General features: G+C 45.3%; 1 protein-coding gene across 1 annotated transcript; it reads left to right on the top strand.

Annotated features, from left to right (window-relative positions):
• Positions 1 to 767: 767 nt before the first annotated feature.
• Positions 768 to 24,005, top strand: IVD (isovaleryl-CoA dehydrogenase). The gene is made up of 12 exons (XM_069729631.1): positions 768 to 966; positions 5,985 to 6,074; positions 7,674 to 7,725; positions 7,829 to 7,998; positions 9,249 to 9,342; positions 9,848 to 9,984; positions 14,157 to 14,253; positions 14,861 to 14,954; positions 17,635 to 17,716; positions 18,103 to 18,207; positions 18,729 to 18,801; positions 23,206 to 24,005. The coding sequence occupies exons 1-12, from the start codon at positions 814 to 816 to the stop codon at positions 23,337 to 23,339; spliced, it is 1,281 nt and encodes a 426-aa protein (XP_069585732.1). The 5' UTR covers positions 768 to 813; the 3' UTR covers positions 23,340 to 24,005.

Below are 24,005 nucleotides of genomic sequence, written 5' to 3' on the forward strand. Positions count from 1 at the left end.
CGCCTCATCTGTAGACCACTATGATGCCACGCCCAGTAATGTACGCAGCACCTAAGGCTACTTTCACACATCAGGCTTTTTGTTTCAGGCACACTCTGGCAATTTTTGGAAAAAACGGATCCGTTTTTTTCCCATAGAGTTGTATTAGCGCCGGATTGTGCCTGATGGCCAGACGTTTCATCCGTTTTATTCCGGATCCGTCCAAATAGTCGTTTCCGGCAGACGGAGAAAACGTCCACTGCAACTTTTTTTGTCCGGCGGAAAAAAAACACATGAAACGGAGGTGTGAAACAATGAATCCGGCGCCCGGATTCAGTTTTCAAAGCATTTTCCATACAAATCATACAGATTTGCTGTTCTGGTCTCTCTCTCTCTCATCAGTTTTTCACAATTTGCACCAGATCCGTTTTTTTTTTACAAATTGGCCACATAGCCTGAACACAAAAAACTGATGAGTGAAACTAGCCTGAGGCAGTGTTCACACTGAGACTTTGGAGCGGAAATGCCAGCTTCTTTAGGAGTTGGCGGTTCTGCTCCAGCAGGTAAGAACACCCTGAGGTGTGGAGCTTGCGCAGGTTCCCGCCGGGCCTCGCTCCTACACAGACTGACGCTGTTGTCCATAGCAACCAGTGCCGGCTGTGATTGGCTGACGCGGCCGCATCATGTGCTCAGCCGTCTGAGTCAAGGAGAAGCCGCCGTCCTCTGTTATAAATGGAGTTGGGCGGGCCTCATTACGCGTCATCTTAGGGGCGGGCTTGTTAGTATACGCCGCCCTGATTGGACGAGAAGTGCACACCTCATTCCATACCCCGTATGTTCCCAGACACTATGGCTGTGATCCTCCGTAGATTTGTCGGTGACTGCCGCCGAGGATGGCCGCTGCTGGCCCAGGGCACCCGCTGGTGTTCGAGTGCAGCCGCGCCAGTGGATGACACTGTGAACGGGCTCAGTGACGAGCAGAGACAGGTGGGAGAAACACGTATGTGACGACTCGTCCAATCAGAACTGAGCTTGCATTCTACTCTGACCTTTGGACCTGAAAGCCGCATTCTGATTGGTGGATGGAGCGTCCATTCGCTTCTACTGAAGCCTAGAGAACATTGGGGGCTCCCACCCACCAGCAGAACGAGGGCTGCACTCCCGGGGGTCTCACATTGCTGGCCTGTAATAGAGGTGAAGGGGATAGAAAAACCCTTTATATTTGTCAGCGATAATGACTACACTAAAATGCAGGGCTGTGCCGGCCTTAAAGGGGTTTTCTTATCCCAAGGGGTAAACATTGTAAAGTGCTCATATAAACAATGATTTGCAGTTTATCACGTTTTGAAAAATTCTCTCAGCGCTCAAGAACAGAAGAATGTGTAATGTGATAGTTTACTGCTCGTTGCCCTAGGTTACCGGCCACCTCTGCTGCACAGGACAGTGCTTACTAGCTTTCCAACAGAGCTTGTAAGTGCTGCTCTGTAAGGCAAAGGGCAAAGCTGACTGCTGCCACTCCGGGGCACAGCGGTCAGACCTGCGGAGCATCCATGCCGCTGTCCATCATCAGGAGCTCTCCCCCTGCGCAGGGTGGTGTGCTGCTGCCTCAGAACCTGCAAAAAACCCTTTAAGACTTCTCCAATGGCTATGACTACTGGAATAGTTGTCAGATGTCCTGTCCCTGAATCCATCCCTGGGACCCGACACCAATCGTAGGCTCAGGATGTCCTGAGCTTGACTTCTGACGCTTCTCCATAACCATGGCCTGGCGGGCTGTTTAAAGGGAGTTTTGTGCTAAAAATGTTTGTATCCTCAGTGCTGTCTATCACTGGCCACAGAGAGAGTCAGCTAAGGATCCATCAGCGAGCTCACTCTGATTGTCCACTTTAAGACGCTCTAACTCCTCCATCTGTCTATTTCTGAGCTCCTCTCGGCTCACTTATGACTGAAGACCACATCATGGATGAATGTGTTGGGAAACGGTGCAAATTTGTAATGAAACCCAAATGCAAAAATGATTTTCACCCCCAAATTTATGTGTTAAATAAAAAAAAAAAAGGAACCAACACATTTCATGTCAGTATTTAATCTATTCTCACGATAGTTAATATCCTGAGCAGAGGCCTCATAACTAATCCAGTAAATTGGGGGTGGGTGGGTGTTTCTGTTTTTCCGTGGCGTCATAATAAAGGAAGGATAGCATTTTGTGTCTTTGTTTTTTTTTATGTATTTTTGTTATTCTGTTTACAAACGAAGTGTTTCCAAAACAATCTAATTTTAGGAATCGATCTATTGTCACAATCAGGTTATACTTGTCTAGCTAAGTATATACTGTAGTAATAATAATAAATAATAATAATTTTTTTATTATTATTAACAAAAAGTCGCTCCCACCCTCCTGATTCCCCCACTACACTTCTCAAAGCTTGTCTTATCCTCAGGGAAACCAGCGGTATCACAGCTTCTGCTGAGCCAGAATTTTGGCACTGCCTTAAAGGGGTTGTCCAGCACTTAGATAATGATGGCCTTAGGAGGATAGCTTATCAATATCAGTCCCTGGGGGTCTGCCACCCTCAATCAGGAACAGATCGGACCCCGCTGATCTGACATTGAGGACCTGTGTTTAGGATATGCCGTCTGTATCGTGGACAGACCCTTTGAAAGGGGTTTTGCACCAAGCTTGACCAAATACCTTCAGTGTAAAGGAGCAGAATCTCCAGGGAATCACAATGTGGCCATGACTGAGTGCACTTTATCATTTCCATGTTATCTCACGCAGGCTCCTGATGATGGCAGATCAGCAGCGCTCCCTCCATATTGATCGCTTTGTCCTTGCTGTCAGTCCGCCTTGGCCCTGACCCTTTACACACCCCCTGTTAATGACTGTACAGAGCTAGTCTGTCACTGTCCGGTGGTAGGAGGCTATGGAGCCAGGGAGAGGTCTTTATATAGAAGCCACAATCCTACCTGTCATTTATGTCATGACCTGGCTGGGGAACTCTACACACCCCCTGCTACATTCCAGGGTTTTGTCATATAATCAAAATGCTACCAAGAAGAATCATTTTAGAACTTTCCTCCTTTGTTTCCAATTTCCTGTCTTTTTTTTTGGGAGGGTAGTATCGGCATGGCACATCTAGAATTGGCAATCTTTGCCCCCCTCTTCCTTGTAGTAATTCTCTGAATCTCAGATTGTGAGGGCATCTCCTGTGTACAGCGCCCTGTTCAGGTATCAAACAGATTTTTTTTCCTAAATTCAGGTCTGGGCCTTTCCAAAATCTTGATCTTCTGAGGAAACCATTCTTTTGTTGATTTGGAGGCATGCTTAGAGTTGTTGTTTTACTGAAAGGTGAAATTCCTGTTCAATTTCAGCTTTTTAGCAGAAGTCTGAAGGTTTTGATGCAAAATTGACTGACTAATATTGGGAACTGTTCATAATTCCCTGTTCCAGCTGCTGAAAATTGGCACAAAAGAAAAATACTGCCTCCAGCATTCTTCACTGTGGGTATGGTGTTATTTTGGCAATGTGTACTGTTTTTTTGTGCCAAACATACTTTTTGGAATTAAGACCAAGGAGGGACTTTTGGCCATATTAGACCAATTTTCTTCTTGTTTTTTTTCATCAGTTTGAGGGTCATCCAGTTCTAGGTAAAGTCACGGTTTGTCAAATTTCATGACCGCCAATACGTCTTTTAACTGACCTCAGATATTTGAGAATGGCATCCCCATACAGGTGACAATCCAGTAGCTGTCAGCTGTACACTATAACTGATAACTTGCTACATCAGCCATGATCAGTGCTTGCACTGTCCAAATCTGTTTAACCCCTTAGATACCCCTTAGATGTCAATAGTGACTACATCATATAAATGGTTAACAGAGTGTGGCTTCTCCCTCTTTATCCCAATTGGTGCCCTCAGATCATGATTTTGTTGTCCTGATATTTGCGTTGGCAATTCATGACCAAATAGCGGCCTTAGAGTCTGCCGGCTGTAGTACCGTAATCTGTTCATAAGTTAGCGGCATTTAGGTGGTAAAAATACACATTTTCATTGCTGTCATGTCACTTTGCATTAATTCCTGAAAAGCACCTGAAAGGTTAATAAACTACCTGACAGCAGTTTTCAATATGTCAGGAGGTGCTGATTCTAAAATGGCATCACTTTTGGGGTTTCCCAATAAATGGACCATAAAGTCACTTCAAACATGGATAAGTCCCTAAAAAAATAAATTTTGTAAATTTCCTTGAAGAAAAAAAAAAAAGAAAAATTACTGCTATATTTTTAACCCCTTACCGGCATCGGACGTACTATACCGTCCGATGCCGGCTCCCCTGCTTTGATGCAGGGCTCCGCGGTGAGCCCGCATCAAAGCCGGGACATGTCAGCTGTTTTGAACAGCTGACATGTGCCCGTAATAGGCGCGGGCAGAATTGCGATCTGCCCGCACCTATTAACTAGTTAAATGCCGCTGTCAAACGCAGACAGCGGCATTTAACTACCGCTTCCGGCCGGGCGGCCGGAAATGACGTCATCACCGACCCCCGTCACATGATCGGGGGTCGGCGATGCTTGTATATTGTAACCATAGAGGTCCTAGAGACCTCTATGGTTACTGATCGCCGGTGGCTGTGAGCGCCACCCTGTGGTCGGCGCTCACAGCACACCTCCATTTCTGCTACATGCGAGACCGCTATGTCATCACGGGTCGTTACCGCAAGGCATTACTGGGAACGGAGTGTTCGACGACAGAAGGTGAGAATATAATGATTTTTTTTATTATTATTTTTAACGTTATATGTTTTTACTATTGATGCTGCGTAGGCAGCATCAATAGAAAAACGTTGGTCACACTTGCAGAGTTAATGGCACCGTTTAAACGGACTTCTGAAACGCTATGTGGGCGCTGACTGGAGGGGAGTATGGAGGAGGCACTGACTGGAGGGGAGTATGGAGGAGGCACTGACTGGAGGGGAGTATGGAGGAGGCGCTGACTGGAGGGGAGTATGGAGGAGGCGCTGACTGGAGGGGAGTATGGAGGAGGCGCTGACTGGAGGGGAGTATGGAGGAGGCGCTGACTGGAGGGGAGTATGGAGGAGGCGCTGACTGGAGGGGAGTATGGAGGAGGCGCTGACTGGAGGGGAGTATGGATGAGGCGCTGACTGGAGGGGAGTATGGATGAGGCGCTGACTGGAGGGGAGTATGGAGGAGGCGCTGACTGGAGGGGAGTATGGAGGAGGCGCTGACTGGAGGGGAGTATGGAGGAGGCGCTGACTGGAGGGGAGTATGGAGGAGGCGCTGACTGGAGGGGAGTATGGAGGAGGCGCTGACTGGAGGGGAGTATGGAGGAGGCGCTGACTGGAGGGGAGTATGGAGGAGGCGCTGACTGGAGGGGAGTATGGAGGAGGCGCTGACTGGAGGGGAGTATGGAGGAGGCGCTGACTGGAGGGGAGTATGGAGGAGGCGCTGACTGGAGGGGAGTATGGAGGAGGCGCTGACTGGAGGGGAGTATGGAAGAGGCGCTGACTGGAGGGGAGTATGGAGGGGCCAATTCACGGCCGGACTGTGCCTGTCTCTGATTGGGCGCGGCCGGCTGGGCGCGCCCAATCAGCGACGCGGGATTTTCGTTACAGACAGACCGAAATGGACCTTAGACAATTATAGATCATCTCTACAGGGTTCCATAGTATATCTAATGCCTATGGATATTTTTTGTACCCTTATCCTCCTGACTGATAACTTTCTACAACGAGATACCTTTGCTGTGTTGTCAGCTGTTTGCCGACCATGGCTTCTGCTATAAAATGCAACTAAGAAAATGGATTCACAATGGATTTGTTAGATCATGGGTGATATTGAAGCTGGAAAAAGTTCTGAAATATTTTTTTTTTTTTTGTATAGTAGTTTTTTATATTAGAAAAAAAAACAGGTATATTAACAAGGGTATGTAGACTTTTTATATCCCCTGTACATGACCTAACCATCACTTTTTTCTTCTGTACTTAGCTCCGCCATACAATGCACAAGTTTCTCCAGGACAATTTGGCCCCTAAAGCACAAGAAATAGATCAGCAGAATGAGTTCAAGGACATGAAGGTGAGTAATATGTGCCGGCATGCGTCCGCCCCGTCCTGCACTGGCTTATTAAAGCTTTTGCTCAGTCTTCATTTTGCACAGTGCACCAGGAATTCCCATGTGTCCATAGCCCCCATTTACCTTGGTGTCCTATTGGCTACAGTCGGCCTCAGTACACTGTGGAATAACATATTTTTATGCAATATGGGATATGGTGATCTGCAGCAGGATTCCATATAAAGGCTTCTAGAAATAGAAATGAGTCAGGAAGCAGTGATGCAGTATGATGAACAGTGAAAAATGCTGACGAAAGAGTGAATCTGTCAGCAGGTTTTGCTATATAATCTAAGAGCAGCAGGCTGTAGGGGCAGAGACCCCGATTCCAGTGATGCTTGGTGCAGGTTTAATATAATCCTGTTTTCTCTACTGCAGATCTAGCAGAGCTCTAATGCTGAGCTGTGTATAACCCCGCCCACACCCCTGATTGGCAGCTTGCTGACAATGTACTCAGGAAGCTGCCAATCATTGGTGGAGGCAGGGTTACACAGAATAGCTGGACTGCGTTACATCCGAATCTTAGTCCTACAGTGATAATCTCCTCCTCATAAAGCACTGATTGTATTGAAACTACAACACACAGCCTAATAAGTGACGCATCCCTGGAATCGGGGTCTCTTGCCTTACATCATGCTGCTCACAGATTAAGTAGCAAAAACTGCTGACATATTTCCTGTTAAGGCTACGCTCCCACAATGAGTTTTTGATGTTGCAGATTTTCTGCCCCATAATCACATCAATTAAGTAAAATGGGTTATTTGCAGTTGTTCAAAAATATGCAGCGTTTAAAACTCATCGTGGGAACGTAGCCTTCAGAGGGGTAAAAACCCCTGTCCCCTGGCTGTAGTCTGCTTTAAAAACAAAACAAACTTCCTTTTTCTCCCCTTCCCAGGTCCAGTGCTGAGTGTCTGCCCCTGCTCCCAGTGCATATTACTGTCTTCAGCGCTGTGGCTAATTACTGAGCTCAGCGGCTCAATTTGGACAGCTGCTGAGCTCACTGATTGCCTGCAGCGCTGTTGATGTGATGTCAGAACTGCAGACAATAATGGACATCAGGAGCAGTGATGGATACTCAACCGGACCTGGGTGGAGTGAGTAAACCAGTTTTTTTTATAGTAAATTGCTGCAATTTGTACACTCTGAATTATCACATTGTTCTACTATGGTTTTCATAAAGAATACCGCCACAGTTGCTCTTTTCTGGTCATCTTGCCCCCCCCACCTCCTCCCAAAATAGGAATTGTAAAACAATAGTAGAGTTCTAGAATAGCCCAAATTTAAAAGTTAAGGGTCTCCGGAAATAGCGACACCACATCCTGCCTTACCCTTTGTTGGAAAGTCTGCAGAGGGCTGCTATATATCCATTATAATCAACAGTGGGTGCCCGGGGCAGACCCCCAAAACACTTAGCAAGCGCAACTACACACTGTATTATAAGGGTGGTCTTCTAAAAAAAAAAAAAAGTCACTATACATAGTGCAAGGTGGAACGGAAAATGTGTTGGGTAAGCTGTGGTGGAGGACTTGTGGAAGAGGTGCATAATTCTGTGTATTTCCTTCCTAGAACTTTTGGAAGAAGCTGGGAGATCTTGGCATCCTGGGTATAACCGCACCAGGTCAGTGGCGATGACAGTGTTTAAGAAGTGGCTAAACTTGCCCCCGTTATGTGTTTCCGGTGATGATCTGTGCTGTATGCGATCTATTATTTCTGTTATGTAGCGGAGTACGGAGGATCGGCCATGGGATACCTGGAGCACGTCCTGGTAATGGAGGAGATCTCCCGTGTGTCCGCAGCTATCGGCCTCAGCTATGGAGCCCACTCCAACCTCTGTATCAACCAGCTGGTGAGAAACGGAACCGAAGCCCAGAAAGAAGAGTATCTTCCTAAGGTACTGCCTAAGTGTTACTGACCGGGGCTTTTTCTTCTGTACATCACTACTGCATGTGAATGCATCTGACCAATAGCGCTGAAATCTACAACCCAGGAAAGCAGATGGTTACATGAGCCTATAAATCACACTGTCCACATAATTAAGTTAGTGGCACTTCACATAAATTAATTACAAACCTTCTCTGGCTCCAAATTCTCCCGGAAGAAGCAGGTGGTGAAACGCGCGTCGGGGTAAGGTGACTCCAGACTGATTACTCCTGACTGTTATCACTCTCTTCTATCTACCCTTCAGTCATACAGGCATTTGTGCTACTTTCATCATTGGCATCTATGGGTTTTCTTTGTGTGTATGGGTTATCCTGGCACCTTATATTACGTCCCAATGTTGTATGCTGATATATATCTTAATGGATATATATTCCCATATTTGTCTATATCCTTTGATATTTGACGGTTTATATTTGTGGCCTGATTACTGGCCCTCTTCAGGTTATACCCTGGCCCTATTTCTTGTGACAGTTTATACTGCTGGAATTCTGTTCACACTTTCCTGTGTGTGAGCTCTATTGTTCTTTAGGGTATGATACTTTAGATGACTGGAGTGTATTATGTTTTCTTTTCTGGGGGGGTTACCGGACCCTAACCACAGAGTAACCTATTATTGAGATTATTTTATTATTATTATACATTTTTATAGCGCCATTTATTCCATGGCGCTTTACATGTGAATACGAGGCAAATATAGACAAATACATTAAACATGAGCAAATAACAAGGCACATGGGTACATAAGGAGGGAGGACCCTGCCCGCGAGGGCTCACAGTCTGCAGGGGATGGGTGATGAAACACTCTCATCAGCGCTCATGTGTATTTATTTTTTGTCACTTGCCCATAAGCGTTTGAATTGATAGTTTTATTTGGATTTCACGTGCCCCTTTGCAAGACCCCAGGATCATCCAGGCATGTCTTGTGTTTCCTACTGATACGTGCAGACAGAGAAATGACATAAAATAAATAAATTATATATATATATATATATATATATATATAAGTACTACGGTACTTATGTGACACTGGTGCTGGGTGAACATATTTTCTGAGATTGTTTTAGTTTGCACTTTGTGCCGTGGACACCTCTACGCTTTGTGCTTTGTCTGAAATCGTTATATTATTAGTGATATTTATTATATTTTAGTGCATTTTGCAGTAATTTTTATCATCATTCTTCTTTTTTTTTTAAAATCCAGCTGATCAGCGGAGAACACATAGGAGCGCTGGCCATGAGCGAATCAAATTCTGGTTCTGATGTAGTTTCCATGAAATTGAAAGCCGAGAAGAGAGGTAGGTGCTCCGGTGTACTGGGATGTGCCCTGTGTAGCTTAAAGGGTGGCTGTTATTGTTTTTTTTTTTTTTTTTTATACCTAAACCCAGGTATTTGTGGCTAAAAATCATTCTTGCAATTGGGAATCATTAAAAATGTTGTACTATTTGCATCCTGTAGACTCTCTTTTGCACTGTCTATAGCTCCTTGCAGGTAACTGAGCGCCTATCAGTGAGCTTGTTCTAATGATTTGACAAAGAGTTTGTAATTCTTATCTTTTTTTATCTCCTCATAACAATTGATTTACGACCACCAACCACATCAAAGTTGAATGTGGTGGGAATCAAAGAGCCTGTAAAAACCAAACGATATAAAATGATCAATGACACCCATGGTACTGTTTTGCATCCACAGGGCTGACGGGTAGATGAGATTTCTCCACCGGTTTCTGTAAAATGTAGGACATTTTCTGTTAATCCTGGCTGAAAATGCACTGTTACCTGAGTGATAGCTGTCTGTTTCCAGGGGACTACTACATCCTGAACGGCAGCAAGTTTTGGATTACCAATGGCCCCGACGCAGATGTGCTTATCGTATACGCAAAGACTGACTCCCACATTAGGCCCGCGTCACGCGGGATCACGGCCTTCATCGTGGAAAAGGTGAGGACGAGCTTATACCACTCAGCCTTGTCGTACCTCGTTTGTACCGGCGTGTGAGGATTCCCTATAGCGGTATTTGACTTGACACTGTATGGCGATGTTTTAACTTGGTTCTCTATGGCAATATTTTATTTGATTCTGTATGATGGTATTTTGCTTGATTCTGTATGGCGGTATTTTGCTTGATTCTGTATGCATTTATTATTATTATTATTATATAGCACCATTAATTCCATGGTGCTGTACATGAGAAGGGGTTACATCAAAATACAAATATCACTTACAATTTACAAAACTAACAATGACAGACTGGTACAGAGGGGCGAGGACCCTGCCCTTGCGGGCTTACATTCTACAGGATTATGGGGAAGGAGACAGTAGGTCGAGGGTTGCAGGAGCTCCGGTGTTGGTGAGGTGGTCGTGTGGTCTTTACAGGCTATAAGCTTCCTTGAAGAGGTGGGTTTTCAGGTTTCTTTTGAAGGATCCAAAATTAGTGGATAACCGGATGTGTTGGGGCACTGAATTTCAGAGGATGGGGGATTTTCGGGAGAAGTCTTGGAGGCGATTGAGTGAGGAGCGAATAAGCGTGGAGGAGAGGAGGTCTTGGGAGGACCGGAGATTATGTGAGGGAAGATATTGGGAGATATGCAGTCATGGCCAAAAGTATTGACACCCCTGCAATTCTGTCAGATAATACTCAGTTTCTTCCTGAAAATGATTGCAAACACAAATTATTTGGTATTATTATCTTCATTTAATTTGTCTTAAATGAAAAAACACAACAAGAATTGTCCTAAAGCCAAATTGGATATAATTCCACACCAAACATAAAAAAGGGGGTGGACAAAAGTATTGGCACCGTTTGAAAAATCATGTGATGCTTCTCTAATTTGTGTAATTAACAGCACCTGTAACTTACCTGTGGCACCTAACAGGTGTTGGCAATAACTAAATCACACTTGCAGCCAGTTGACATGGATTAAAGTTGACCCAACCTCTGTCCTGTGTCCTTGTGTGTACCACATTGAGCATGGACAAAAGGAAGAAGACCAAAGAACTGTCTGAGGACTTGAGAAACCAAATTGTGAGGAAGCATGAGCAATCTCAAGGCTACAAGTCCATCTCCAAAGACCTGAATGTTCCTGTGTCTACCATGCGCAGTGTCATGAAGAAGATTAAAGCCCATGGCACTGTGGCTAACCTGCCTAGATGTGGACGGAAAAGAAAAATTGACAAGAGATTTCAGCGCAAGATTGTGCGGATGTTGGATAAAGAACCTCGACTAACATCCAAACAAGTTCAAGCTGCCCTGCAGTCCGAGGGTACAACAGTGTCAACCCGTACTATCCGTCGGCGTCTGAATGAAAAGGGACTGTATGGTAGGAGACCCAGGAAGACCCCACTTCTTACCCCAAGACATAAAAAAGCCAGGCTGGAGTTTGCCAAAACTTACCTGAAAAAGCCTAAAACGTTTTGGAAGAATGTTCTCTGGTCAGATGAGACAAAAGTAGAGCTTTTTGGGCAAAGGCATCAACATAGAGTTTACAGGAGAAAAAAAGAGGCATTCAAAGAAAAGAACACGGTCCCTACAGTCAAACATGGCGGAGGTTCCCTGATGTCTTGGGGTTGCTTTGCTGCCTCTGGCACTGGACTGCTGGACCGTGTGCATGGCATTATGAAGTCTGAAGACTACCAACAAATTTTGCAGCATAATGTAGGGCCCATTGTGAGAAAGCTGGGTCTCCCTCAGAGGTCTTGGGTCTTCGAGCAGGACAATGACCCAAAACACACTTCAAAAAGCACTAGAAAATGGTTTGAGAGAAAGCACTGGAGACTTCTAAGGTGGCCAGCAATGAGTCCAGACCTGAATCCCATAGAACACCTGTGGAGAGATCTAAAAATGGCAGTTTGGAGAAGGCACGCTTCAAATATCAGGGACCTGGAGCAGTTTGCCAAAGAAGAATGGTCTAAAATTCCAGCAGAGCATTGTAAGAAACTCATTGATGGTTACCGGAAGCGGTTGGTCGCAGTTATTTTGGCTAAAGGTTGTGCAACCAAGTATTAGGCTGAGGGTGCCAATACTTTTGTCTGGCCCATTTTTGGAGTTTTGTGTGAAATGATCAATGTTTTGCTTTTTGCTTCATTCTCTTTTGTGTTTTTTCATTCAAGACAAATTAAATGAAGATAATAATACCAAAGAATTTTTGATTGCAATCATTTTTAGGAAGAAACTGAGTATTATCTGACAGAATTGCAGGGGTGTCAATACTTTTGGCCATGACTGTGTGTAGGAGACAGGTTATGGATGGCTTTGTAGGTCAGTGTTAGTAATTTAAACTGGATACGCTGGGAAATTGGGAGCCAGTGAAGGGATTTGCAAAGAGGTGAAGCAGGAGTGTAGCGAGGAGAGAGATTAGTCGGGCAGCAGAGTTAAGGATGGACTGGAGGGGTTCGAGGGTGTTAGAAGGTAGCCCACTGAGGAGTATGTTGCAGTAGTCGAGGCGGGAGATGATTAGGGCATGCACAAGCATTTTGGTAGAGTGTGGGTTGAGGAAAGGACAGATTCTGGAAATATTTTTGAGCTGGTGGCGAGAACTTGGATGTGCGGTTTGAAGGACAGGGCAGAGTCAAGGGTTACTCCGAGGCAGCGGATTTTGGGGACAGGGGAAAGTGTGATTTCATTTATTTTGATAGATCAGGTAGGGAAGATATGTGAGATGGAGGAAAGATAATGAGTTCAGATTTGTCCACATTGAGCTTGAGGAAGCGAGAGGAGAAGGAGGATATGGCTGATAGACACTCTGGGATTCTGGAGAGCAGAGAGGTGACATCTGGGCCAGAGAGGTAGATCTGAGTGTCATCGTCATTTAGATGGTACTGGAAGCCATAGGACCTTATGAGTTGTCCCAGGCCGAGTATATAGATTGAGAAGAGTAAGGGTCCTAGGACAGAGCCTTGGGGGACACCAACAGAGAGGGGGCGAGATGAAGAGGTAGTATGAGAGTAGGAAACACTAAATGTGCGGTTGGAAAGGTATGAGGAGATCCAGGATAAGGTGAGGTCTTTGACGCCAAAGGAAGAGAGGATCTGTAGTAGGAGGCAATGGTCAACTGTGTCGTAGGCAGAGGACAGGTCTAGGAGGAGGAGTATAGAGAATTGTCTGTTAGCTTTGGCTGTAAGTAAGTCATTAGTAAGTTTGGTCAGGGCAGTCTCGGTGGAATGGTGGGGACGGAATTGTAGGTTGTCGAAGAGAGAGTTAGATGCAAAGTGAGAGGAAAGTTCAGCATGGACGTGCTGCTCAAGGAGTTTGGAAGCAAATGGGAGCAAAGATATGGGACGATAGCTGGACATAGCGCTCGGGTCAAGGGAAGGCTTTTTGAGGATAGGTGTGATTGTGGCATGTTTGAAGGCAGAGGGGAAGGTACCAGAAGTTAGTGAAAGGTTGAAGAGATGGGTTAGGGATGGGATTAGTGAGGTTGGGGAGGAGGTGGGATGGGGTCAAGTGCACAAGTGGTGAGGTGTGATTTGGAGAGAAGATGAGCAAGCTCCCCTTCAGAGATTCTGGAGAGTGAAGTTATGGGGTTTGGGCTTTGGTCTCTCATACACAGGGGTTGTGGTGGTTGGACAACAAAGACTTGCCTTGTTTGGTCTATCTTATTTTTGAAGTGCGTGGCAAAGTCCTCGGCAACGATTAGGGAACTCGGAGGGGGCAGTGGTGGGCGGAGGAGGGAGTTAAAAGTGTTGAACAACTGTTTGGGGTTGTGGGATAAGGAAGATACGAGGGTTGTGAAGTAGGTCTGTTTAGCTGAGGTGAGAGCTGATTTGAATGCCAGTGTTGCTTGTTTGAGTGCAGTGAAGTCGTCTTGTGAATGCGTTTTCTTCCAACGCCGTTCTGCAAATCTCGATACTTGCCGAAGCTTTTTAGTGATGTTATTGTGCCAGTGTTGTCTATTGGTTCGTCGCACTCTGCTATGCATGACAGGGGTGACCGTGTCAATAGCTGATGCAAGAGTGGGCATTGTAGAAAGCAGTGGCAGTGTCTGTGTCGTGGAGTGAGGATATAGAGGACAGTGGTAGGATAGAGTCAGATGCTGTATGGCGGTATTTTGCTTGATTCTCTATGGCTGTATGTTACTTGATTCTGTATGACTTAATATTGCTTGATTCCATAGGGAACACCAGGATTTAGCACTGCACAGAAACTTGACAAGTTGGGAATGAGAGGATCAAACACGTCAGAGCTTGTATTTGAGGATTGCAAGATTCCAGGTTGGTAAATTGATAGAAATTAATAGTTTTGGATCCAGATTGTATAAGAAGGGGATTTGTGCTTCAGGACTGTATGACACTTGTAGATCATTAGTTTATTCAGGACCTCCTAATTGGAAACCCCATACATGTCTGATGGGTGGGGGAATAGGAGGGACCTGTGTCCCATTTTGCACCATGGAAAGGCCTTTCCCATAGGTTAGTATTCTTTATAGGCCTCTGGGGAGTTATAGGTATTGTGGGGTACTTGAATCTTAAAGAGCAATGGGGCCATATTGGACATTAAAAAGTTATTCTATAAAAATATTTCCATGATGGGTAGGGGAGAACTTTCGGGGGGGAGGGCATAAGGGGAGTCCGGCTGCCAGGTAGATAGTCAATGAATATAATAGGGGCCACTCATGCATCTTCAGTCCATTTAGGCTGGGGTATGAGGATCCCCGTTCTCAGGCAGGCGATTGGAGCCCCAACAGTCAGCAAGTTGTCAACCATCCCATAGATAAGGGATAACCTTCTTTAGAAGTAACCACCTACGGGCCGTCCTTTTGCTATTGCCACATGTTTTTTGTGGTCGTTCCCCTGTGTTTAGCAATTTTGTATTTTTCAGAGAAGAACATGCTCGGGCACAGAGGTAAAGGAGTGTATGTGCTGATGAGCGGCCTGGATCTGGAGAGGCTGGTGCTCAGCGGAGGTCCCTTGGGGTAATTGTTAGAATCCTTTTGTTTTATAGAATTATTGATCTTTTATACAGTGCCTACAAGTAGTATTCAACCCCCTGCAGATTTAGCAGGTTTAATAAGATGCAAATAAATTAGAGCCTTCAAACTTCAAACAAGAGCAGGATTTATTAACAGATGCATAAATCTTACAAACCAAAAAGTTTTGTTGCTCAGTTAAATTTTTATAAATTTTAAACATAAAAGTGTGGGCCAATTATTATTCAACCCCTAGGTTTAATATTTTGTGGAATAACCTTTGTTTGCAATTACAGCTAATAATCGTCTTTTATAAGACCTGATCAGGCCGGCACATGTCTCTGGAGTTATCTTGGCCCACTCCTCCATGCAGATCTTCTCCAAGTTATCTAGGTTCTTTGGGTGTCTCATGTGGACTTTAATCTTGAGCTCCTTCCACAAGTTTTCAATTGGGTTAAAGTCAGGAGACTGACTAGGCCACTGCAACACCTTGATTTTTTGCCTCTTGAACCAGGCCTTGGTTTTCTTGGCTGTGTGCTTTGGGTCGTTGTCTTGTTGGAAGATGAAATGACGACCCATCTTAAGATCCTTGATGGAGGAGCGGAGGTTCTTGGCCAAAATCTCCAGGTAGGCCGTGCTATCCATCTTCCCATGGATGCGGATCAGATGGCCAGGCCCCTTGGCTGAGAAACAGCCCCACAGCATGATGCTGCCACCACCATGCTTGACTGTAGGGATGGTATTCTTGGGGTCGTATGCAGTACCATCCAGTCTCCAAACGTCACGTGTGTGGTTGGCACCAAAGATCTAGATCTTGGTCTCATCAGACCAGAGAACCTTGAACCAGTCAGTCTCAGAGTCCTCCAAGTGATCATGAGCAAACTGTAGACGAGCCTTAATATGACGCTTTGAAAGGAACCTTACGGGATCATCTGGAACGGAGACCATTGCAGTGGAGTACGTTACTTATGGTATTGACTGAAACCAATGTCCCCACTGCCATGAGATCTTCCCGGAGCTCCTTCCTTGTTGTCCTTGGGTTAGCCTTGACTCTTCGGACAAGCCTGGCCTCGGCACGGGAGGAAACTTTCAAAGGCTGTCCAGGCCGTGGAAGGCTAACAGTAGTTCCATAAGCCTTCCACTTCCGGATGATGCTCCCAACAGTGGAGACAGGTAGGCCCAACTCCTTGGAAAGGGTTTTGTACCCCTTGCCAGCCTTGTGACCCTCCACGATCTTGTCTCTGATGGCCTTGGAATGCTCCTTTGTCTTTCCCATGTTGACCATGTATGAGTGCTGTTCACAAGTTTGGGGAGGGTCTTAAATAGTCAGAAAAGGCTGGAAAAAGAGATAGTTAATCCAAACATGTGAAGCTCATTGTTCTTTGTGCCTGAACTACTTCTTAATACTTTAGGGGAACCAAACAGAATTCTGGTGGGTTGAGGGGTTGAATAATAAATGACCCTCTGAAAAGACTTTTCACAAGTTAAAAAAAAAAATAAACAAAGAAATAACATTCTTTTTTGCTGCAGTGCATTTCACACTTCCAGGCTGATCAACAGTCCAAATGTCACAATGCCAAGTTATTTCCAAATGTGTAAACCTGCTAAATCTGCAGGGGGTTGAATACTACTTGTAGGCACTGTAACTAAAAGTTGAAGCTATCCATGCGCACTAGTGACCCCCGCCAACTTCACAGCATCATTTACAAACTCTAGCAGCGGAGCCTGTAAGCGCTGCGCTTGTTCTGTAGTGTAGCAGCGGAGCCTGTAAGCACCTCGCATGTTATGCCATCTAGCAGCGGTGGTCGGTATCCAAGGCAATGCGTAAACAAAAGAAAAGTATTAATATCTCAAGAACGGCTGCAAATTTAAACGAACTGTAAATTGCCAATTTGCTAATTTTTACAAGCTCTATCAGACAATACCCACCAATGCAGATGGTGAAATCCCTTTAACCACCTTTTTCTACCATGTAATTTTCAGTACTACATTTTGGGTATTTATTTGATCCCTGCATAGGCACAGGTGATGCTGAGCATGGAAATAGAGTAGCACAGGTTTCCATACCCTGGGAGCGCCCTCGTTCTCGGGACCATGGGGGGTCCAGATGTTTGGATCCCTAGCGATTATTAAACAATATATATCACTTTACAGGATATTTGATAACTATACGCCCGCTGGTGGTCCACCCATAGAAATCCCCACTGATCCTGAAAACTGGTCCCAACAGTCCCCTGTGTGAATGAATCTTTATTGAGCACGTGCGACCACTGACCCACTCCAGAGCAGTTATTAGAGCGGTGGTCGCACGTGCTCAGTAATGTGTGCTTAAGCAACTCCTTCTCGGGAACAGTGGGGGTCTCTGCAGGGAGACGCTTTTGTGGTATTTGTAAAGATATTAGCAATTTGCATCTAGCCATTATGTGAGCACATTAAAGGGGTATTTCAATCTCGCTGGGACATTGCTTATTATTATTTTCTCGATTGGCGATAAATGTAGTTTAATGGACAACATACCCAGCGAGATTGGAAAACCCCTTTAATGTCGATGATTGCACACTGGCTACATGCAGCTTTGTACGACAGCTGAAGCCCCACTATTGTGCACGGAGCAGCGCGGGCTCCTGATCGTCCCTTTTGGCCATTTTTGTCCTCCGTGACCTATTTCTTCTCTGTCCTCCTTCAGGATCATGCAGGCTGTTTTGGATCACGCATTTCCCTACTTACACACCAGAGAAGCCTTCGGCCAAAAAATTGGGTATTTCCAGGTATATAAAAGTGTGAAAATTGTTTTTTGTGCACAATATAACACGATTCATCCAGGCTGACCAATGATCACACGTCGACCATATGAAAGCTGTCGGTAATAGCCCGTTTAGACAGCCGACCAACATTCTACAGGATCATCGTTCATAACAGTCCTTCTGTGCTCATTGGAAGATCCACATTATCAGCAGCACATGTGCTGCCGAGAACAACGTTTTTTTATGCTGCCATAAGTCTTTGCAGCTGAGGAATTGCAGTACAGGACCCCATGGATTGTAGTGGTGTGAAGCCGGCCTGATGGTGCAGAATTACCAGACCTTGCTTGTATATTCTTATTATTGTCCTTATCTCAGACAGTTTTGTGATCTCACAATGTCTTCTTATGCAGCTCATGCAGGGAAAGATGGCGGACATGTATACACGTCTGACTGCATGTCGCCAGTATGTCTATAATGTAGCCAGGGCATGTGACAAGGGACACTTCAATGCTAAGGTAAGTAGGATTTCAGATGGGTCGTAGCTTAATATAATTTTCCACCATTTTTAGATTATTTATTAGAAGATGGCCTGTCTTTATTTGAAAAGTGACCACTTTCTTTGTTTATTGTATTCCCACATCTTCCCTGAACATTCAAAAAATTTTTTTCTTAAATCCTCCATTCAATTCCTGAGATTTGGGCATTTTTACTCACTGCTAAATTGTACAGTCCCTACCAAAGGGGTGTGGCTCACAGGATCCTTGGGGGCGTGTCTTTAGCTGCTCTGTACGATTACCCTGTGAGCCCCGCCCCCTTGTAAAGATTGCAAACAATCCACACTAAATAAAAAGGCCCATATCTCTGCAACCGTTTGGCAGATTTTCAAAAGCCCAAAAGTGTAATACTCAGGGGAGTAAGAGCAAACAGCAGTCAGTTTTCACTTGCTGACAGGTTCTCTTTAAAGTAGAATTTTCTACGCGGGGATAAATTTGGGTTATTGTATGTGATAAATTGTGAAAATGTTATTTACCTACAGGATTGTGCTGGCGTTATCCTTTACACTGCTGAATCTGCTACCCAAGTGGCCCTCGATGGCATTCAGTGTCTAGGTAAGGAGATGGGCAAGTTTTGTTTCTATTATTCGGATACTGTCCAAAGCAAAAAAAATCTAAATAAATTGTAGATCCGAATGAAAGTGCTCAATCGTACGTTCACAAACGTCTGATAATTAACAATTTCGGTCAGTTTTCCTTTGGGGCTAATTCTTCCTGTCCACTGGTACAGCACATACATACTGTGCACACCAGGCTTAGTGCAGCGAGGAGCCCGAAGGCAAGGAGGTAAATGCTGGCAGCAAATAACATTCCCTGCGCCACTGGCCCCAGATTTGTCTTTTATAAAAAAAAAAAAATATATATATATATATATATACATACATACATACATACATACATACATACATACATACATACATACATACGGCCCGATTCTAACGCATCGAGCATTCTAGAATATGCATGTCCACGTAGTATATTGGCCAGTCACGTAGTATATTGCCCAGCCAGGTTTGTCACAGGTGAAAAAATAAACATATACTCACCTTTCCGAAGGCCCCTTGTAGTCCATGGCAGCTTGCGGTCCCAGCGTTGGTATGAGTGCAGGACCTGTGATGACGTCGCGGTCACATGACCGTGACATCATGGCAGGTCCTTCTGCCATACCATCTTTGCCACTGGAAAGTGCAGCGGAAGATGGCGGCCGGCGGGAGCGGCTCAGCAGACTACAGAGGGTGAGTATAGCAGGTTTTTATTTTTTAACATTACATTTTTTACTATTGATGCTGCATAGGCAGCGTCAATAGTAAAAAGTTGGGGACACACAGGGTTAATAGCGGCGGTAACGGAGTGCGTTACCCGCGGCATAACGCGGTCCGTTACCACCGACATTAACCCTGTGTTAGCGGTGACCGGAGGGGAGTATGCGGGCGACAGGCACTGACTGCGGGGAGTAAGGAGCGGCCATTTTCTTCCGGACTGTGCCCGTCGCTGATTGGTCCCGGCAGCCATGACAGGCAGCTAGCGAGACCAATCAGCGAATGAATAACCGTGACAGACAGAAAGACGGAGGTGACCCTTAGACAATTATATAGTGTGTGTGTGTGTGTGTGTGTATATATGTATGTGTATATATATACATATACAGGTCCTTCTCAAAAAATTAGCATATAGTGTTAAATTTCATTATTTACCATAATGTAATGATTACAATTAAACTTTCATATATTATAGATTCATTATCCACCAACTGAAATTTGTCAGGTCTTTTATTGTTTTAATACTGATGATTTTGGCATACAACTCCTGATAACCCAAAAAACCTGTCTCAATAAATTAGCATATCAAGAAAACGTTCTCTAAACGACCTATTACCCTAATCTTCTGAATCAACTAATTAACTCTAAACACATGCAAAAGATACCTGAGGCTTTTATAAACTCCCTGCCTGGTTCATTACTCAAAATCCCCATCATGGGTAAGACTAGCGACCTGACAGATGTCAAGAAGGCCATCATTGACACCCTCAAGCAAGAGGGTAAGACCCAGAAAGAAATTTCTCAACAAATAGGCTGTTCCCAGAGTGCTGTATCAAGGCACCTCAATGGTAAGTCTGTTGGAAGGAAACAATGTGGCAGAAAACGCTGTACAACGAGAAGAGGAGACCGGACCCTGAGGAAGATTGTGGAGAAGGACCGATTCCAGACCTTGGGGAACCTGAGGAAGCAGTGGACTGAGTCTGGTGTGGAAACATCCAGAGCCACCGTGCACAGGCGTGTGCAGGAAATGGCCTACAGGTGCCGTATTCCCCAGGTAAAGCCACTTTTGAACCATAAACAGCGGCAGAGGCGCCTGACCTGGGCTACAGAGAAGCAGCACTGGACTGTTGCTAAGTGGTCCCAAGTACTTTTTTCTGATGAAAGCAAATTTTGCATGTCATTCGGAAATCAAGGTGCCAGAGTCTGGAGGAAGACTGGGGAGAAGGAAATGCCAAAATGCCTGAAGTCCAGTGTCAAGTACCCACAGTCAGTGATGGTGTGGGGTGCCATGTCAGCTGCTGGTGTTGGTCCACTGTGTTTCATCAAGGACAGGGTCAATGCAGCTAGCTATCAGGAGATTTTGGAGCACTTCATGCTTCCATCGGCTGAAATGCTTTATGGAGATGAAGATTTCATTTTTCAGCACGACCTGGCACCTGCTCACAGTGCCAAAACCACTGGTAAATGGTTTACTGACCATGGTATTACTGTGCTCAATTGGCCTGCCAACTCTCCTGACCTGAACCCCATAGAGAATCTGTGGGATATTGTGAAGAGAAAGTTGAGAGACGCAAGACCCAACACTCTGGATGAGCTTAAGGCCGCTATTGAAGCATCCTGGGCCTCCATAACATCTCAGCAGTGTCACAGGCTGATTGCCTCCATGCCACGCCGCATTGAAGCAGTCATTTCTGCCAAAGGATTCCCGACCAAGTATTGAGTGCATAACTGAACATTATTATTTGTTGGTTTTTTTGTTTGTTATTAAAAAACACTTTTATTTGATTGGATGGGTGAAATATGCTAATTTATTGAGACAGGTTTTTTGGGTTATCAGGAGTTGTATGCCAAAATCATCAGTATTAAAACAATAAAAGACCTGACAAATTTCAGTTGGTGGATAATGAATCTATAATATATGAAAGTTTAATTGTAATCATTACATTATGGTAAATAATGAAATTTAACACTATATGCTAATTTTTTGAGAAGGACCTGTAAATTCCCCATTACGGCCCTAGATATTTTCAGCCACTTCATCACTTGAGAAAAACATGTGCCCCGAAAATATATCTTCATAAATGATTTTATATGCTGGATTCTTTGTGCAAAATGTTGTGCTATTTTGGAGGAACATTCAAATTTTCTCATTAAAAGGTCGCAAAGTAAAGGTGAAAGACAAAAATAAGGAGTTTTTATTTTGTGCAAAATTCATGTACCATGTGCATGAATTTGGTGCAAAAAAAAAAAAGACGCCCCAAGATGTAAAGAAAAAGAGTGAAAATGACTGACTTAAATTAATTTGCATATTAATAAACAAGCCGTATGTGTTGTATAGCAGAGCAGAAAGCATCTTGCACACCTTCACCTGTATGAAAAGACAGTGATGGCTCTGGGGGTGAGCGCACCACCACCGCTGTGTTTTCATACAGGCATCTCATTTTTTTGGCATTCAGCATTAACCAGCTATCTGACTTGCGCTGATTTCATCTGTTACCTGTGTCCGTTAAAGGGAATCTGTCATCACGTTTTTGTTATATAATCTGAGAGCAGCTTGATGTAAGGGCTGAGACCCTGATTCCAGTGATGTGCCACTTGCGGGTCCACACGCTGTCATTTTGACACAATCCCTCTTTTCTCTGTTCAGGTCTCTGAACGTTGAGCCCTGTATAGTCCCGCCCACACCACTGATTGGAAGCTGTGCATAACTCCGCCCACATCACTGATTGGTAGCTGTGCATAACTCCGCCCACAACACTGATTAGCAGCTTCCTGTGTACATTGTATGTTGACAGAAAGCTGCTGATCTGACACCTAGTCCTGTACACAATCTCCTGCTGATAAAACACTGATTTTATTGACACGGCAACACACAGCCGAGTAAGTGACACATAGCTGGAATCAAGCTGTACTTCATGCTGCTCTCAATTACATAGAAATATCCTGCTGACATATTCCCTTTAAAAGTTTTTTGCGCTCTCTGGCTTCCTATTTGCTCCGGATGATTGGCAGAGGTGCCGCCTGTCCTGTGCGCTGTCCAATGCTGCATTTAGAGGCAGCCTTCCCCCTGAAGAATCAGAGGACGGAGGCGCGGTGAAGCTGGCCGGCTCCAGAGTGACCGACCACCTCTCACAGACTGGCAGAGGAGGCTGGTAACCTAACATGTCTCTTCTCGAGGACAGAGAGGATTTTTTAAAATTAGAAGTAATACCCATCAATGACGAGACCGCCCAATGCTCACTCTCTTCTTAGGCTTCTTTCACACTAGCGTCGGGCCCGGCCCGTCGCAGTGCGTCGGGCCGAGGTTACCGACGCTAGCGTTGCCTCCGCCGCACAACGGGTGCAGCGGATGCTGCTTTTCAGCGCATCCGCTGCCCCATTGTGAGGTGCGGGGAGGTGGGGGAGGAGTTCCGGCCGCGCATGCGCGGTCGGAAAAGACAGTCCGTCGGCTGCAAAAAATGTTACATGGAACGTTTTTTGCGGCCGACGGTCGGCCGAAAAACGGCGCAACCGTCGCGCGACGGTTGCGACGTGTGGCAATCCGTCGCAATGCGTCGCGTAATGTTAGTCAATGGAGAAAAAACGCATCCTGCAAACACTTTTGCAGGATGCGTTTTTTCTGCAAAACGACGCATTGTGACGGATTGCAGTTAACGCTAGTGTGAAAGTAGCCTTATACAGATGTTTTTCTTCTCCACAGGTGGCAATGGCTACATAAATGACTACCCCATGGGCCGCTTCCTTCGTGATGCCAAGCTTTATGAAATCGGGGCTGGTACTAGTGAGGTCCGGAGACTGGTCATAGGCAGGTCTTTCAATGCTCTGTACAAGTGACCTGCCGACCTTGGAGATCACCGATCATGGCTCTCGTAACTCCGAACTCAATCCGCAAATCTCTCTGCGCCAGGGTGGACGAGCACCGATGGGCACCTACTGCCTAAAAGCACTTACCTCGTAAGCTGCGAGCCAGGTGGCCGCACAAACTGGACTGTTAGGAGATCGGTCCGGTTCCAATGCTCGGTGTGCCGTCTCCTTATCAAGTGAATGAGAACGTTTCTTATAACTGAGACATGAAACAATGGACTTTTACCAATAGACTGTGGGCTCTGATCGCCACCACTGATCATCGCTTAGGCTACGTTCACACTAGCGTTCGGCTAGTGTGCGTCGCGCTTGCGTCGGGCGACGCAGCGGCGACGCACGCGTCATGCGCCCCTATGTTTAACATGGGGGACGCATGCGTTTTTGCTTGTTGCGTTTTCCGACACGTGCGTCTTTTTTGACGCTAGCGTCGGACCAAGAAAACGCAACAAGTTGCATTTTTCTTGCGTCCGATTTTCATCAAAAAACGACGCACGCGTCGAAAAACGCAGCGTTTTTGCGTGCGTTTGCACGCGTTTTTCGGTGCGTTGTGCGTCGCGGCGCACAACGCTAGTGTGAACGTAGCCTTGTGGGGTCTGTGTACTGCTCCAGGGACAAATAAAGCATACATCAATCACC

Source organism: Ranitomeya imitator, chromosome 1, assembly GCF_032444005.1.
Source record: "Ranitomeya imitator isolate aRanImi1 chromosome 1, aRanImi1.pri, whole genome shotgun sequence".
Lineage (NCBI taxonomy): Eukaryota > Metazoa > Chordata > Amphibia > Anura > Dendrobatidae > Ranitomeya > Ranitomeya imitator.

What these genes read in the sequence shown, in the direction of transcription:
- IVD (XM_069729631.1), top strand. Translation starts at nt 814, where the DNA reads ATGTTCCCAGACACTATGGCTGTGATCCTCCGTAGATTTGTCGGTGAC. An exon ending in CGGCCTTCATCGTGGAAAAG is followed by an intron (nt 9,985 to 14,156) that starts GTGAGGACGAGC and finishes TTGATTCCATAG; the next exon opens with GGAACACCAGGATTTAGCAC. An exon ending in AGGGACACTTCAATGCTAAG is followed by an intron (nt 18,208 to 18,728) that starts GTAAGTAGGATT and finishes ATTTACCTACAG; the next exon opens with GATTGTGCTGGCGTTATCCT.